The following is a 17,752-nucleotide window of genomic DNA, read 5'->3' as shown; positions in this document are numbered from 1 at the left end:
GTGCAATGTGTGTAAATTCTGTGAATCTCAGGCAACTAAACTTGTGTGAAGTGTTTTCAGCTGGGCGTCGTGTACCTGGAGTCGAGTGTTTTGACCAATGCATGAAGCTATATATTTTTAGATATAAGTTATAACAGCTGCCCTTTTCTTTGTATTCATTACACGGCGTGCTGCGGAGAAAAGCCCGTTCTAACATTTGAGTCTAAGTTTTATTTTGAGCACCTGACGGCTCTTTTTTGCTTCTCATCCGTAAACTCTCTCCATACTCTTTCACGTGATTCTTGCGTAGGTGGTAGACGAGGTTTGTGTGTGTTTGAGTCTGTGGTGGGAACCGGTTTGAGCATAATTTGCATGATACATTTTTCTGGTCCTTGTCAGACCTTTCATAATTAACCAGGTCCCTCTGTTTGGTGCTAACTGGTTCTGTATAATCTTCACTGGCCATGCTGGTATTCTTCGTGGCTGCATCCACATTGTGACCATCGAAACAATGAAAAAAATAAACTGTATTTTGCGACACCACGAGACAAATAGCGTATAATATGAAACGATAGATGTTCTAATTCTGTCATCCGATATATTTCATCATATCGCACAGCCTGAGAGTGTAACTGAAGAAGTTGTTTGACAGATCTGAACACAGAGCTTTAAATACAGTCCTGACTGGGAGCATTAATCTATGAAGAAAAAAAACAAACCTAAAGTACGGCTACAGTTTGTGTCTAAGGGGGAAATTTTTTATTTTGCCTGTGAGGGTTCTCCCTGCTTCCCAGGACTGGACACTTTGCAGCCATTCAGTGTTCGACAGCAGCTCTCTCTCTCATAACCGTGTAAACACTGGGCTGCATCTGACTGGGCGAACGCCTCACGTGGGCTTTCAAACTGAAAACAACATGATGGCTTGTTTGCCAACTTTCTTTGGGATATGTTTGTGAAAACATGCGAGGTGAGAAAGAAGACATTGAGTTGCTTAATCTGTCCTCATTTTAGTTCCACCGGCTGGTTTAAACCAAACACAGATATTTTACTTCAAGCATCCGATCTGACACGATGCTGCCAGAATACTAGACCCGTTACACAGACGATGAACAGGAAGTGTGGAAATGATGGATCCCGTGGACATGAGCTGGGCACTGCACACTCAGTAAGTGGACTGCAGTAATGTGAGCTTCAGTCTAGACAGCTATCAGGACCCTGTGTGCTTGACCTGCCCTGGGCTAAACCCATTTCACTTATCCTACCTTTTTTATGCTTTGCACTAGTGAAGTGTTGACACATGAAAATGTAATGCACATTCAACTAAAGTACTGAAAATGGGAAGAATAGGGAAAAGAAAATAGAAAAGTGACATGTGGATGTTAGGTGATCATAGTGTGTTGGGGAAAAAGTCTAGTAAGAGCATGTATGTTTAAAAATAAATCACTGTCACACAAATGCTTCCACATAGTCAACTGCAGTACGTGTCCAGTCGGCAAACACATGATTACAGTGGTTTTGTCAATGTTTTATCTTATTCTGTGCTTTGTTTCCTTTTCCTTCTGCCCTATTGTGACTTCCTACCCTACTCACTGTGAATACATGGATGTTGTAAATACCATCACATTTCCTTGAATTAAAAAAAGAAAAAAAAAGAAAAAGGTAGTGATGTATATGTTTGTGAGCTGTTTAATGAGGTAGGTATTTAATAATCGTGGAAATTAGTTTGGGTCTGCTGTGTACAGACATGCCAGAAATTACCGGTGGCTGGCAGTGTTACCCCTCAGCCTCCTAGTACTATTGACTAAGTGTGAAACTAGTCAATAGTACCAATTTCAAAATTGTATGTTGCCTCATTTCAGTTATCGCATTCACATGATTTTCAGAAAGCTCTAACCTTGAGGTTACCAGGAATCAAACCTGTCCCAAATGTGAAACTTCTATGTTGCCTCATTCTTAAGTTATTGCATTAACAAATTTGCGTGTCTATGCTGCCTGCCTGCCCGCCCGGCAGGGTGACGACAGTACACTCACCATCGTTTTACAGTTGAGTGGATAAAAAAAAAAAAACTGGATGGATCAACTATTGTGTTGTTTTTTTGTTTGTTTTAAAACAGGATCTCTTGACAACAAAAACACAGATCATCTCCAAATTTTTCTATGATTGAAAGACTAAAAAGGTTGTGATCTGTCTATTCATCTGGTCTATCCCCAACAGTACACAAAAGTCACGCTTAGGGCTGCTCGATTATGGCAAAAATAATAATCACGATTATTTTCACTGAAATTGAGATCTCGATTATTTGACGATATTTATTTAACAATAACAATGTATTGAATAATGACTTTAAAGATTGTCATAAAATAGTGTGCAAATACTGATAACAGTGCAAATGTTTGCAATATAAAAAATAAATGAAAAATGTAAACATCTGTTTAGTGAACGTTGCAGTGTTGCTCTGTGGTGCAGCTACGACACTGTAGCAAAGTTTACACACTATGTCTACTTGATCCACGTCTGACTCCGCGAACCCATAATGTTTCCACACCACTGAAGTTTTTTTTACCTCTCTTTTCAACCAACAGCAGTCACTCTCCTCTCCAAATAACTTCTGCTTAGCTTTCCGAGCTTCCCTCGGGTCCTCTTAATCAGCGGTCCCCAACCCCCGGGCCTCGGACCGGTACCGGTCCGTGAGTCGTTTGGTACTGGGCCGCGAGAGTTGAGGCTCAGGTGTGAAATGTATAGTTTTCAGGGTTTTTATCGGTTTTCAGCGTTATTTTGTTATCGTTTACTCAGTTTTCCTTGGTCTTTTCACGTGTTATGAATAAATTTTCTTTTTTCCGGTACTGGTACTAGTTTTATTTTGTTGTATTTATCCGCGACACCTTAAAGGCCGGCCCATGAAAATATTGTCGGGCATAAACCGGTCCGTGGCGCAAAAAAGGTTGGGGACCGCTGCTCTCCGTGTTGCCAACTCCTCAGTAAGGAAAATCGCTATTGGCTGTCCTAAAAGTCGCTAGAAGTCGCCAAATGACGTCACCGCCTAATTTGTATAATTGGTCATGCTAATGTAATTGTAACCTACGTTGTTGGAGAGAGAAATAACATCGTGGAAGAGACATAAAGTGAGTAAAAAACGTCCTAAATGCAGTTAGAATTTATTTAGAACTACAAATTAAATTTCTTTTAGCAATTATTGTTTTTTAATGTCACAATTCCAACCCTGCTCCTTTATATCCGGGCCTGGACTGGCAAAAGTGACCCGAAATTGGCGCTCTGGTGGAGTTACTTTGTGTGTGAGAGTGTTTGTTTATAAGTAGTTTTAAACCTTGTGATCCACAAAACAGCATAACAGTAAAAGAAGAACTGACTGCGTTACAGTCAGTGCGGGAGCAGCGGCTTCACTCATGCGCGATTCATTTGCCCTTTGGACGCATAGGTGTGAACATCTCCTGCCCTGATAACAGCGGGGGAGGACTATCCTCCGCCTGGGAGAGCTTTGGCACGGGTGAGGTGCCCACGGCAGCACCCGCTGCTTGTTGAGAGAGCGATACGCGTTTTCACGTCAAAAAGTCGTCATAAATAAGTCTCCAATAATACCAGAAAAAGTCGCCAGATTTGTCGCTAGTCGCTTTTTAGAAAAAAAGTCGCTAAGGGGGTCTGAAAACTCGCTAAATATAGCGACAAAGTCGCTAAGTTGGCAACACTGGCTGCTCTTAATTGTTGTGAAACGTGTTCGAAATGCAGAGAGGTGTGCTGGATTTGCCACACGGAGCAGCGCGAGAGTAAAGCACGAGGGAGGGGCTAATAATCTGCTCAGTCATTTTTAATGATCGTTGAAAGCCCAGATCGTAATCGTGATTAAAATTCGATTAATTGAGCAGCCCTAGTCACGCTTGATACATATCTCAGATTAGGGCTGGGCGATGACCCAAAATTCATATCTCTATAATTTTTAGCTGGATGGCGATATAAGATATACAGCGGGAAAAATAAGTATTTGACACATCAGCATTTTTATCAGTAAGGGGATTTCCAAGTGGACTATTGACACAACATTTCCACCAGATGTTGCCATCAAGCCAAATATTGAAGTCATACAATCAAATCAGAACATATAAGTATACAAGTTAACCATAATAAATAAAGTGAAATGACACAGGGAATAAGTATTGAACACACTTTATTCAATACTTTGTAGAAAAGCCTTTGTTGGTGATTACAGCTTCTAGACGCCTCTTGTATGGATAGACCAGTCGTCTGCATTGCTCAGGAGTGATTCTGGCCCATTCTTCCACACAAACGGTCTTTAAATCTTGAAGGTTCCTTGGGCCTCTTTTATGAACTTTAATCTTCAGTTCTCTCCATAGATTTTCTATGGGATTTAGGTCAGGTGATTGACTGGGCCATTCAAGCAACTTGATTTTCTTTCTTTGAAACCACTTCATTGTTTCCTTGGCCTTGTGTTTGGGATCATTGTCTTGCTGAAATGTCCACCCTCTTTTCATTTTTAGCTTCCTGGTAGATGGCAGCAGATTTTTATCCAGAATGTCCCGGTACATCTCTCCATTCATCCTGCCTTCAATAATATGAAGTCTGCCAGTACCCCTTGCTGAAAAGCAGCCCCAAACCATGATGCTTCCACCCCCAAACTTGACTGTTGGTATGGTGTTCTTGGGGTGGTGAGCAGTGCCATTTCTTCTCCAAACATGGTGTGTAGAATGACTGCCAAAAAGTTCAATTTTGCTTTCATCTGACCATACTATAGTCGTCCAATAATCCACAGGCTTCTCCAAATGCTGTTGCGCAAATTTTAACCGAGCCTTGACATGCTTTTTGTTCAGCAATGGAGTCTTGCGTGGTGAGCGTGCATGGATGCCATGGCGGTTCAGTGCATTGCTTATAGTTTTCTTTGAAACAACAGTACCTGCTGATGCAAGGTCTTCCTGAAGTTCTGTCCGAGTGGTTCTTGGCTCTTGGAGAACCCTCCTGATTATTCTTTGGACTCCTCGGACAGGGATCTTGCGTGGAGCACCTGATCGTGGCAGGTTTATGGTGAACTGATGCACTTTCCATTTCCGGATAATGGCCCCCACAGTGCTCACAGGAACATTCAGCATTCTGGAAATGCACCTATAACCATTCCCATCAAAATGCTTTTCAACGATAAGATTACGAAGATCTTGAGAGAGTTCTTTGCTTTTACCCATCATGAAGTCTTTCCTGTGTGCCTTCTGGGTAATGAGGAGCCTTTATAGGCCATCAATTAGGACTAAAGCAGCTGATATCAATTAGTACTGATAGGGGACAGGATTTCTCTATCAATACTGACAGATTTCAGGTGATCTCCTGGCTTTCTATGTCATTTTGCCCCTTGTTATCTCCATGTATTCAATACTTATTCCCTGTGTCATTTCACTTTATTTATTGTGGTTTAACTTGTATACTTATATGTTCTGATTTGTTTGTATGACGTCAATATTTGGCTTGATGGCAACATCTGGTGGAAATGTTGTGTCAATGGTCCACTTGGAAATCCCCTTACTGATAAAAATGCTGATGTGTCAAATACTTATTTTCCCCGCTGTATATCTCGATATTTTTTTAAGCCATAAAGTAAGAACAAAAAGAGTTCTTAGTTAAAGCTGTTTCCCAGATGTCACACAGGCACTTTTATTAACATACAGCATAGATGTACATGAAAAAAAATTACTCAAAAATAAATTATGCTCCATAAATAAACTAAAACAATGTTGTTTTTGTGTATAACAAAAAGCTCACAATTGTGCAGTCAAAATGTAAACAAAGACGCTGAGCATAATAACAAAGAGACAGATTTCACAGCTGCTCTGTTCCCGAGTTTTACTGCGTGACTGACAGCCTGGAGTTTGAAATCCGCTTCGTAACCATGACTCTGAACAGGTGCCATTTATGGTCCTTATACACACAATACGGTAATATTACGTTGAAGCACAGTACGTATCACTCCGCGAGGCTCCTCGGTAGCCGTAATGCTCCGACAATCCATCAAGCGGTGCAGCTCCGTAGCTTAGCAAAGTCGTACTAAAATCGGTTCGCGGTCATCAAGCACAACCAAAATTCATACATAAGGCGCGCTGTCAACTTTTGAGAAAATAAAAGAATTTTAGGCCGTGCAGCCCAGAGTGGTTAGGTCATTAGCTTGGTTAGCTCGTTGACACCGTCCAGCCTCACGCACGGGGCGATGCGCAGTAACTCGTTAGCAGAGATTTGCCGCGTCCATTTTGTCGCTGCCTGCAGGTGAAGCGATGGGGGAGGAGGAGTTGTGTTCAGTGAAGGAGAGAGGCGAGGCGGAGTAATGTTGCGTAGAGACAAAAGTGGACAAAAGAGAGGCAAACTTGTGGCTCCACAAGTATAATTATAACGTAACATATACTATATCGATATTAAGGATATTGTCACATCTTATCTCGTATAAAAATATATCGATATATCACCCAGCCCTATCTCAGATGCGAGGTCATGGTTCAGTAGGTTCTCAGTACAATAGTGAAATAAGAATATAAACCCAATAACATTAATCTTAATGTAACAGTTAAGGAACCCGGATGCTGAAAAAGTGATAAAAGCTTATCAGTTTACCGATGCTAACAATACAGGATTAGGATGACATATCACACAAAGGTCCTAGACAGAATTTTCATCTGGAACGCTGCCCCAATTTGAATGTCCTGATCTGGAAGTCGGAACAATCCCAAAAACCCAGAGTTAACGATCCAAAAGGGCGGCAGTATCTTGGATTCATGGATAAGAGTCTATCCATGAATGTCCTCAGCGTTGTTCTTACATTAAGTATTATGCTGTATTGCTTGATATAGATGAATTCCTTTTTTTCATGCTTTTCCAATTTTCCTATTGGTACACACCAACTTGGAATTCTAACATCCCACTCCCGAGGTAACTGGAGGATGGCATAACATAAAAAGTGTTGTTCATGCAAACCTTTACACCAATCCAGATTTGACCTATGGAGTGTCATTCCCACCAGTATACACTGTACATGTATGTCCGTGTGGGCTGCATAAGCAAAACCCTTCACTGTGTGTAGCCAAATACTACATAAATGGATCCATATGGTTTCATGGTATTCCACTTCTATTAATCAGCAGAAACATTTCACCCTGTGTAAGTTGCTTTGCTGCCAGCTTTAAAATCCAAACCTAACAATATGCTATAACAGGTCCTTGTAGAACCCATTATTAAAGGGGTCATAACAACCATCTGCCTCTCTTCATTGGCAGTGAGGCGGTGGAGAGGGTGAGCAGTTTTAAATTCTTGGGGGTAACTGTGACCGAGGACCTGTCCTGGGGCAACCATATCACCTCAGTTGTACGGAAGGCCCGACAGCGCCTCTACTACCTGAGGAGACTGCGGAGCGCACACATTCCCAGATCTCTGATGTTGAACTTCTACAACTGTGCCATCAGCAGCGTTCTGACGTATGGATTTCTAGTGTGGTTCCCCAGCTGCACCAAGGCCGATCAGCAAGCACTCCAGCGGGTGGTGAAAGAAGCTGGCAGAATTATTGGAACAAGTCTGCCAGAGATCAGTAATATCTTCCCCACTCGCTGTCTGAGGAGGGTGCACAGTATCCTGCGGGACCAACATCACCCTGCGCGCCACCTTTTCCATCTGCTGCCCTCAGGGAGAAGGTACAGGTCTATACAGGCCAGAACATCCAGACTGGCCAACAGCCTGTATCCACAGGCTGTGAGGCTCCTGAACTCTCTGCCCCCCTCTCACGGACAATAACCATATCCAACTTCTTAATAGCAATGAACTGGTCTGCATTGGTGCATCATATCTTTATTCTCTTCCCCCTCCTGCCCCCCCCCCTCTTTCTTAAATAGATAACTATCATATCTGATATCATATCTCACAGTACAATAATATTGAATGGGTTGCATTGTTGTATTTTGTCATGTTTCTCAGGTCTTTGTCTGAATTTCTACGAACATTATTGCTAAGGATTGTCTTATTGCATTGGAGTCACACTGGGTTAAATATGTACACTTGGGTTTTAAGGGGTATTTATTATTTTCTTCTTTTTTTTTTGGGTTGTATGGAAGCCCCAAACGCAATTTCATTGTTCTTGACAATGACAATAAATAAATAAATACTAAATACTAAATACTTCATGGTGTGGAAATTTGCATAGTCAGATCAAACCGTAACGTCTCCTCTGGTTCTGTGCCACAATATACACCTCACCACTACGATATAAAGCACAAACAATCTCACTTTGTCTCATCAAACTTCTTTGTGTAATTATCTGTGACAGCAGTGTTGACTCTCCACTCATGCACAACTTTATGAATAAGGATCAGCATTACCACTATACATGATATCACAGATGTGCTATTTGCAGCTCTATATGGGCCATATTAACATGAATACATACTCACTATGACCTTAAGTCATAGTCAGATTGTGTAGCCATCTTCTACATGACAGCTTGTAAAAAGACAATTCTGCAAAGCCCTCAGTGAAGTGATGGAAGGAGAAATCAAACAAGCACACTCATCCAACTCACCTTCATCTTCCCAGAGGCCAACTTGGCAGCAGACCGTGCCGACCTCTTCACAGGTTCACTCTCTTCTGGCAGCTGGGGGAACAGAAACGTTTACCCCAGGATATATTATATAGACTGACTCTCTCTCACTCACACACTCACTCACACACTCACCAAGTCCTTAAATGTGATTAAGCTCACATCCAGCAGAATTAAACAGTAGATTAGATTGGAACATGTTATGACCTCCAAATGATTAAGAAAAGAAAAAAAAGGCCATCTTTGCTTCTAAATGGACATTTGTACACGTGAATCATGCAGTTTATGGGAACAGCATACCTTCCTCTTTCGGCTGCTGGAGCAAGCTTGAGGTTCGCTTCCAAGTCCTTGTTTTGGTGCTGACTGCAAGAGGAAATTGCACAGAATAAAATTCTCTAGAGGATGGTAATAAATTATTTTGGTAGAGTATTTTGTTTAACATTCCCATGAGCTCACAGAGATGTATCCTAGAATTTGAAGGAAAAAAAAAATCTTAAATGTGGCAGACCTTTCTCCTTCTGTTGCTGGATCGGGCTGCAGTTGGACCTCCAACTCCAGCGTCTGGTTGCTTCTCCTTCTCTGGCAGGGAGTCAGGCTCAGACTGGTCATCCATCTGGGAGGTTGTGCTGGGGTTGGTGTCAGACTCTGGGGGAAAACCTACAGTATTACAGCTGTTTGAGATTATAGCAATAACTGATTATAACAACTCGGCTGATTAGCGTGGAAAAATGATTCACACAAATTAATACAGTCCAACTGACAAAAGGAACTGTGCAGCTTTTAAACCAACAGGAGGAGGTTTAAGGATGCCTCTCATTCTGACTTCTCTGATTGTTTTAATCTTTCTTTTATAATTAGAGAGGCAGAAGGCGGCTTAATTTCTTAATATGATGTAAAAATAAAAATCCTGACGTGATTCAGCTCCACACAACAAGGTCTTTTACGCTGGTGTACTCAGATTTGCTGGAGAAATAGAGGTTACAGAAGTAGATCGATGAGGACAGGAAGCTAAGTGACAATTAAAAGAAAAAAGCTATGACAGCTGTTTACCTGTCAGAAGCTGAGAGAGAGACTCCTCGTAGAAGGCACTGTTTAAATTCAATGGCTGGGCATCCCACGCCCATTCTGAAAATGAAACAAATGAAAGAAAGCTGTTATCGTATCAGAGCTGAATTGCATTCCACTGGAGACAATAAGCCATCTCTCTCAGGGTCAATAAACTGTAATCAACCTGTATCACTCGCCACAGCAGAGCCAATCTCCTCCACCGAAGGGAAAACAATCTAGGACCAGAAAATAGAAAAGCAGTATTATTTACTGATGACTAATATTTATAATCAAGACCAGATCGTGGGTCATATCCTGAGCCTTGCAGAGAACAGACAAGAGCTAACAGCAGCAGGTAGCAGACAATAATTGTTACGCCCCCACATGAAAGCAAGGCGAAGAGGGTGGGGGACAGTAACAGTTGGATCCGGGTTGAAATGAAAAGGACACCAGGCAGAGGTGTTTAACACAAAATAAATCTATTATAATTAATTAACCCAATAATCATATAAGCAGTAACAAAAGAAGGAGACAGCAACGCTGCTTTAATGATAAATCAGACAGGCCAACCCAAAGAGATGGTGACCGCTTCAACTAAGAAAACAACTATAAGGCTTCAACAGAAAAAGACAGCAACGCTGCTATTAGCAATAACCAGGCAGGCCAAACCAAGAAATGGAGGCCGCCGTCACTTAAGCAAAACCACTGCCCAGTTGAGTTACTCGCAACAAGCCACGCACGGTGGGTGGGTGGGTCGGTCGGTCACTCACTCACACCCACACTGCTCTCCTCCAGCTTATTTCACCTCTGGAAGGTAATTGGTGGTAAACGAGGGCAGATGAGCAGCAGGTGGGGTAGAGAGAGACAAGGGGAGGGACAAGAAAGAAGGAGGAGGAGAGGACAACACCACGCCCACACACTCCCACGTCCTCACAGGATGTAACAATAATAGATAACAGGGCGGTTACAAACAGACGAACAAATTATCTTGTGGAAAGCCTGTTTGTAGCTGATGTCATTGGAAAATGTTAATGTTTTGTAACTAAGATTTTATTACATGTAAAGTGTAATCATCATACTGGCAACACAGTTTAATCTCATCTACCTTTCCCTCCTCTTCGTCTCCCTCAGAGTGCATTCTGGACTTGCAAGGCATTGTGAGTGTAGGAGAAGCACCAAACGCAGTCGGGCTGCTGAAGTCGGGCCGACATTCGGGTGTCTTGGATTCACTCTGCGGTGTCTTCAGCACTGAACGAAGGTGTAAGCTCCCACCAGGAGTTTGTGGTCGGGCCGGTGTGCCTCCCTTTTGTAACGGGGTGCTCGGAGGCAGGTTCTTATCGAAAAACTCAGGAGAGAGGGGACCTCCAAAACGCACACGTTTCTTCTTCTTTGTCATCGTTGTGGGTGTCCCGTTGGACTCTTCCTCTCCTGCAAGATAGAAAATCCATACAATGCACAAAAATGTACTTTCTTTTCTCCAGGAGTCATTGTGTAATAAACACCAAGAGAGACTTTGAGATATTATAGATTAGCCTTGTTTTGTCTAATCATCTGAAACGTGAATAAACACTGAATTAAGGTTTTTGATAGAGGAAAAAAGTCAGACCGGCATAGTTTGTATATTTGTAGGGCTGAAAATTTGTTTATCAACATGACAATCCAATCCACCAAAATCCAGGTCTTCGTGTCAGAGTTACAATTAGGTTATTGTTAGGTTTAGGGTAAGGGTTAGGCATTCATTTTTGATGTTAGGGTTAGGCTAAGCAGGTAGGGAAAGCATTATGTCAATGGGATGTCCCCACAAGGATAGCAAACCAGACGTGCGTGCGTGTACGTAGCCAGTGTCGGTATAAGACTGTCGAAGTTACTGTTTAAAGAAGAAGAAGAAGAAGAAGAAGAAGAAGAAGAAGAAGAAGAAGAAGAAGAAGAAGAAGAAGGAAAAAAAAAAAAAAAAAAAAAAAAAAAAGATGTGCATGATGACAAAATGAGAAAACATTTTTTTAAAGTTGTGTATTTGGAATCAGTACATTCTGATCTGGTATTTACAAATAGAAGTGGGTGTTTGGTGCAGCAAGACACATCACACAACTGTTATCAGACTAGGGCTGCCACAAACGATTATTTTGATAGTCGACTAATCAGAACGTGCATCTATTGGACGTAAAACGTACAGCTTATTGCACCAGCAGCATCTGCTCTTATATAACTATCATTAGCTTACAGCTTGAAGTAGAGCTGGGCGATAGAACGATAACGATATGTATCGCGATATAACTTTTCCTCGATAGAAAAATTAAGCTATCGCGATAGACCTTGCCGCTAGTCCTCTTTAAAAAAAAAAGAAAAAAAAAAAAGAACAGCCAATCCAAATTAAGTAGCGCAGAGCCGAACCAATCACAGCCGCAGCGTCACGTCGCGTGACTTGTTACGTACAGCACAAGTGCCAAGCCGCACGTGTGTTTGTTTGGGAAGCAGCCAGCGGGTAATGGAGGAAATGAGTGTGCCGACTAGAAAAATCAACCGAGCGTGACCGAAGGTTACCGAAGAGAAAACAGATGATGGTTCCAACGCCGGAGAGATTGTCGAACGGAAGAGCCATAGAAGTTCCGTAGTGTGAAGGTATTTCGGCTATTTCAAGTCTGACAAAAAACAGCGTAGCGTGCACTGTAAATGTGCCGAAAGCAAGTCTGGAAATACAATAAACTGGTGCATGCGCTACGTCCACACGTACCCGGGTATTTTTGAAAACGCTGATTTTTCTATGCGTTTGCACCTTTCGTCCACACGTAAACGGCGTTTTTGGTCACTGAAAACAAAGATTTTTAAAAACTCCGGCCAGGGTGGATATTTTTGAAAACTTCGTTTTTGCATTTACGTGTGGACTAGAAAAACTGAGAAAACGCAGCGTCCAAGGTGTGCGCATTTGTTTGACGTCACACTGTGCGCCACGTTATTGTTTCGGTGAAATGAATTTCTACAATACTGTTACTGTCAATTCTACTCTCTGCAGTGTTTAAATGCTTACATATACACACAGTTACTGTCCCTCCACACATATGACTCGGTTCTGCTTCTATGCCCCAGCTTTGTTTACTTTTTCCCACCGAGGCTTCTAGACTTCTGATTGGCCAACATTTCTGCACGGTTAGGAATATAGCTCCACCATCTGCTTTGGCATGTTCATAGCAGCGTTTTCCTTCATTTCTCCCTTTATGTGTGGACGGGATTATTTTTTAAAACGAAAACGGAAAATCTCAGTTTTCAAAAACACCCGTGTACGTGTGGACGTAGCCTCAGTCTCTGACTGGAAGCGCTAATTCGTCATTCGGCTTTTGTCAGACTAAAGTAACTGTTAAAACTGTTTGAAAAGCTAAGCTATACAACAAGGAGAGATTGAGAATTTCCTTTTAGTTCTCAGTTTATTTGATATTGACAAAAGTTAGTCAGTTTTGTCTGTTCTTCTGTAAAACAAACTAAGATTTATTTTTAGAATTAATATTTTGTTTCTAAGTGGAATTGACAATTTAGTCTGTTTCGTTTGTTCTATTTTGAAACTTAAACGCTTTAGCGGCTGCCTTTTGTGTAGTTTGCAATATTTGCCTTTATTTATCTGAAAAAGTCTCATGTTCCTTAAGTACATCTACCCTGTTGAACTTATTATGGGAAATAAATATTTAAATAAAAACAAGCTGCTGATTATTTCACATTTTACTTGTGAGCAACGGCACATTTAAATCTTACAAATATAGTTATTTGGCTTATATCGTGATAGATATCGTTATCGCCTGAAATGAAAAAAAAAAAACCATATCGTGATATGAAAAAAATCTTATATCGCCCAGCTCTAGCTTGAAGTGTTTTTACGGTATGTGCTAACTAAAAATAAAGACAAGATGATAGTTTATTACATTTTAATGAAATATGCAGGTTGTTTCAGTGAAGTTTAATAAACTCAGCCGTCTGCTATCTAAAATATAACAGGACACCGGAGTATATTCTCGAGCATCTCACACAGCTGTCTGCTTGACGTTTATTCAGCTGTGTAAAAACTATAACTTTATTTCTCAGCCAAACCGATTTACTCAGGAACAAATAAAATACTAAAAAAGCCAAACAATAACATTTTGAAGTTATCTAAGTGACTTATATATCATGCTTAACCTGAGTAGCGAAAGACGGCGGTGGGTTTGAAAACGATTTGCCGGGAGTCCGGTGTTCTCACCGGCTCTAGTGAGCGTTAAACCCCGGCTAGATATCGAGCTAGTGGGTAACAGACGTCTCCGAAAACGTCGGAGCGCTTTTGAAAATATGTGGTGTCCTGATAAACTGAGCAGATATTTGAGGTTTACACAGCTACATTCTTGCCTGAAAATATGTTAAACATTTATTTTGTGACCCAGAAAGAATAATAAGAGTAATATTAAAACTAACTAGCTGCCGCCATTGTTGGAAACTGAGCTGGGCTGCGCTATGAATTCTGGGACACAGCTTCTTCTTCTTCGGGGTTTAACGGCAGTTGGCATCCTTGTACATGCAGTGCTGCCATCTTCTGTTTCAGTCCGTTATTACACTCTTAAATCCTGCTACTTATTCCTGCGTCATTTGGGATCTTACAAAGCTTCAAACGACGCGTCGACGATTTTAATCGACTAATCGTGGCAGCCTTATATCAGACCATATTGGCCTTTTTTTTCTCTTTTTTTAAAAAATTAATTCACCAACGCTCTAAACTGCTTATTGCTAAATACATGCATGATGTTCTTCACTACGGCAACTCAAACGAACATCGACTTCTTCGCTGAATATGCACCAATTCAGCCAAGCGGAACCTTTGGCTACACTGGAGCAAGCCACTGTGCATCGAGCCTCAAAGGCTAAACCAAGATAAAAGGTCAGTTACTCTAACAAGGCCACAGAGAGCGACATGTGCTCACCTGTGGGCTTCATCTCCGGCAACAAAGGGAGTGAGGGGATGCGGAAGGGGGAGGAACGCTGCGGTGGCGAAACGGCTGCAGGATCATCAGGAGGTGGTCGGCTGAGGCTTTGGAGTTCAAAGACCTCATCCTATTAAGAGAGCACACATGAGAGCTTTCATTCTGTAGTTCAAGGACAAGGACAGAACACAGAGAACAGATATTTGCATTTTAGCCAAGACTAGCATAATTTTTTGTACATAAAATCCAGAAGGACACTGGAGCACAGAACAACCATAATCATTTCATCTAATCAGTTCACAGCAGGCATCCTTTAAATATCTTTTTTTGCAGACACTTCTGATGAGAGCAGGAATTGCTCAGTTATCATGAATAGCCCCAAAAATCACTTGGAAAAGATCAGAAGGCATAACCGAGAATGTTCTACCTTATATGAAAGCACAAACAAGAGGACACGAGTGTGAAAAGGACTCCGAACAACAGAATAGTAACATTTCTAAAAACTGGGCTTATTTTCTGTTTCCTAGCTTGACAACAACCATCAACACATCAGATCAAAATATTTAAGCTGAAATACTGACACATACTATATTGCCAAAAGCATTCACTAGTCTGCCTTGATATGCATATTAACTTCAGTAACATCCCATTCCTAATCCATACGACTTAATTTGATGTTGGTCAACCTTTTGCAGCTATAACAGCTTCGACTCTTCTGTGAAGGCGTTTCACAAGGTTTATGAGTGTGTTTATGGGAATTTTGACCATTCTTCCAGAAGCACGTCAAACACTGAAGGTCTGGCTCACAGTCTCAGCTCTAATTCACCCCAAGGTGTTCTGTTGGGTTAAGGTTGGGTTCTGTGCAGGCCAGCCAAGTTCTTCCACACCAAACTCACTTATCCATGTTGTGTCATTGTGCTGGTGCACAGTCAAGTTGGAACAGGAACAGGACACGCCCAAACTGTTCGCACAGCATGAAATCATCCAAAATGTCTTGGTATGCTGAAGCATTAAGAGTTTAACTAGAAGTAAGCTGCCGAGCTCAGCTCCTGAAAAACAGCCCCACACGATGATTCCCCCCCCGTCCAAACTTTACACTTGGGTCAATGCAGACATGGAAACTTATTCCATGAAGCTCTCTATGAACTGTTCTTGAGCCAATCTGAAGGCCTCCCACATGAAGTTTGGAGTTCTGTAGCGACTGACTCATAAAGCCTGAGGATTTAACTTTCATTCTAAACAGTTACAGACCATCACTGGCCCACTGCCAAACTGTACATGCTGGATGATGTTGTAGTCAGTGTAATGTTCACCACAGTACCTCCAGACTCTTTCATACTTTGTCAACTGACCTCATTAAGAACCTGCTTTCATCTGTTAATAGAACAAGCCACTGATAGCAAGGCTGCTAGTTGTGCAGTTTTCTTCAGAAAGCCAAATGAGCTGCACAGTGCTGGGCTGTTAGATGGACCAGTGTATACCGAATTCATCTGCCCAGTTATCACCAGAGGGGTGTGCTATAAAGCAACTTTGATATATTCAGACTTTCCTTGTTTTAGCTGGCTCTACAAAACCTGAAATCCCAGTGGGAAATCAAGGGTACCACAACAAAGTCTGTGTCTTGGTGACACTGAAAACTAACTTTAAGCTTGACATATCTCGCTAACCCATTAATCTTGTTTTGTGGTACAGTCATCTGTGTGACTGCAGCTATGGCTGGGCCATATCATACCGTTCACGGTAATACCGGTATGTTGGGCAACGATAAGAAAATGAAATCTCACGATAGAATATGGGTAAAACGTGCATGCGCAGTGCCTTTGTTTACATACGCACATGGCGGGAAAAGCATAGCAGAGAATGAGAAGAGCAAAAGCGGATAGTTGAATAAAACGGATGAACCAGAATTGGTTTGTAAAAATGCTGCAACTTCAGCGGTGTGGAACTGGTTTAGCGTTCGTCCGTCAGATATACAACAAAGCACTATTTTTGGTAGAGCATGCTAGCGGGCCGTCGTTATTACCGTGTTTTTTGGAAAATACGGCACACTTAAAATCAATCCTTTGATTTTTCTGAAAATCGACAGAGCCCCTTATAATCCCGTGTGCGTTATGTATGAATTCTGGTTGTGTTTACTGACCTCGAAACAATTTTATGTACACGGCGCTCGAAAATCTGTCAAATGTTTTAGTGCGACTTTGCTAAGCTACGAAGCCGCACCGCTTGATGAATTGTCGAAGCATAACGGCTATCGTAGGCAGGAGCCTCGCGGAGTGATACGTACTGTGCTTCAACATAATATTACCGTGTTGTGTGTGTATAACCTCTTTTTAAGTTTTGTGGATATTATACATGGTTATGCTGAGGATATGTCGGCCAGTTTCAGCTGGAAATGCCTTTCGGTTAAACTGTCAGCAAGAAATTTGCACTGTTACATTTTTATATAACTTTAATGCACATAAAAAACAGCTGCTTGTTTAAGTGAAAATACACTGATGTCTTTTTTTTTTTTGCACTAATAAAGTTGTGGAGTTGTGAAGTGTTTTGTCTAGTGTAGGGAGAAAATTTTTTTAACTGGCAGTGTTTTCTCAAACATATTTCGCATCAAAGTGCTCTTTGGTTTATTTCTCCTTTTGGAAGCTTGTAGTCAAAAAAGGAAAAAAAAAATCCTGTTTGGCCCTGAGATCTACCGTTCATAAAGGCGTTAAAAATAATCGACGGCTTCAATGGGAGCCAGGCACACAGAGGTAAAAACCTTTTAGCTAAATTATTTACAGCAGTCAGTTAAGTGAGTGAGTCAGAGTGAGTCGGTGTACCTCCTGCTCCATCAAAGTGGAGGAGAGGGTAGGCATGCTGGCCTCTCTAATCTCCACACTGCAGCCTTCGGGGGGGCTGCTGGTGCGCCTCCTCTTGCTGGGTGTAGGCATCATTGGAGGGTCGTTCTCCTTCCCTCCATCATGGCTGTTCCCATCTGAGAGTGAAAAAAAAACAAAAAAAAAAAACAACATCAATCAAAAAAGGCATATTAGATAAACATAGAAAAACAAATGGGACTTGGGAGCATCTAAGTTAAATGAAAAGAAAATATCAAATTTCAAATAATATATGATAAAAACACAGCTTGGGGTACAAAAAAGGAAAAAACAAACAAACACCTTTGATCAGAGGAATAGAGATAAAGTCTCACTTCAGTAACAAACAGCT

The 17,752-nt window shown here is 41.5% G+C and overlaps 1 protein-coding gene across 2 annotated transcripts in view; it reads right to left on the bottom strand.

The window, feature by feature from the left end:
* The window catches only part of cdca2 (cell division cycle associated 2), a 32,472-nt gene that overhangs the window by 4,448 nt on the left and 10,272 nt on the right, over positions 1–17,752 (bottom strand). Inside the window, exons 5-12 of one of the 2 annotated variants that reach the window (XM_085293446.1) lie at positions 17,365–17,519; positions 14,549–14,678; positions 10,720–11,042; positions 9,799–9,850; positions 9,618–9,692; positions 9,076–9,224; positions 8,868–8,930; positions 8,550–8,621 (exon numbers count right to left, since the gene is read on the bottom strand). In XM_085293446.1, the coding sequence (XP_085149572.1) occupies positions 8,550–8,621; positions 8,868–8,930; positions 9,076–9,224; positions 9,618–9,692; positions 9,799–9,850; positions 10,720–11,042; positions 14,549–14,678; positions 17,365–17,519 (1,019 nt within the window). The remainder of the gene's footprint in view (positions 1–8,549; positions 8,622–8,867; positions 8,931–9,075; positions 9,225–9,617; positions 9,693–9,798; positions 9,851–10,719; positions 11,043–14,548; positions 14,679–17,364; positions 17,520–17,752) is intronic. The other variant, XM_085293447.1, reaches the window with a different exon arrangement.

Source organism: Mchenga conophoros, linkage group LG12 (genome assembly GCF_057382185.1).
Source record: "Mchenga conophoros isolate Kocher_MC1m ecotype Shallow Benthic linkage group LG12, M_conophoros_male_GT1.1, whole genome shotgun sequence".
Classification (NCBI taxonomy): Eukaryota; Metazoa; Chordata; class Actinopteri; order Cichliformes; family Cichlidae; genus Mchenga; species Mchenga conophoros.
This window is presented reverse-complemented; position numbering and strand designations above follow the sequence as displayed.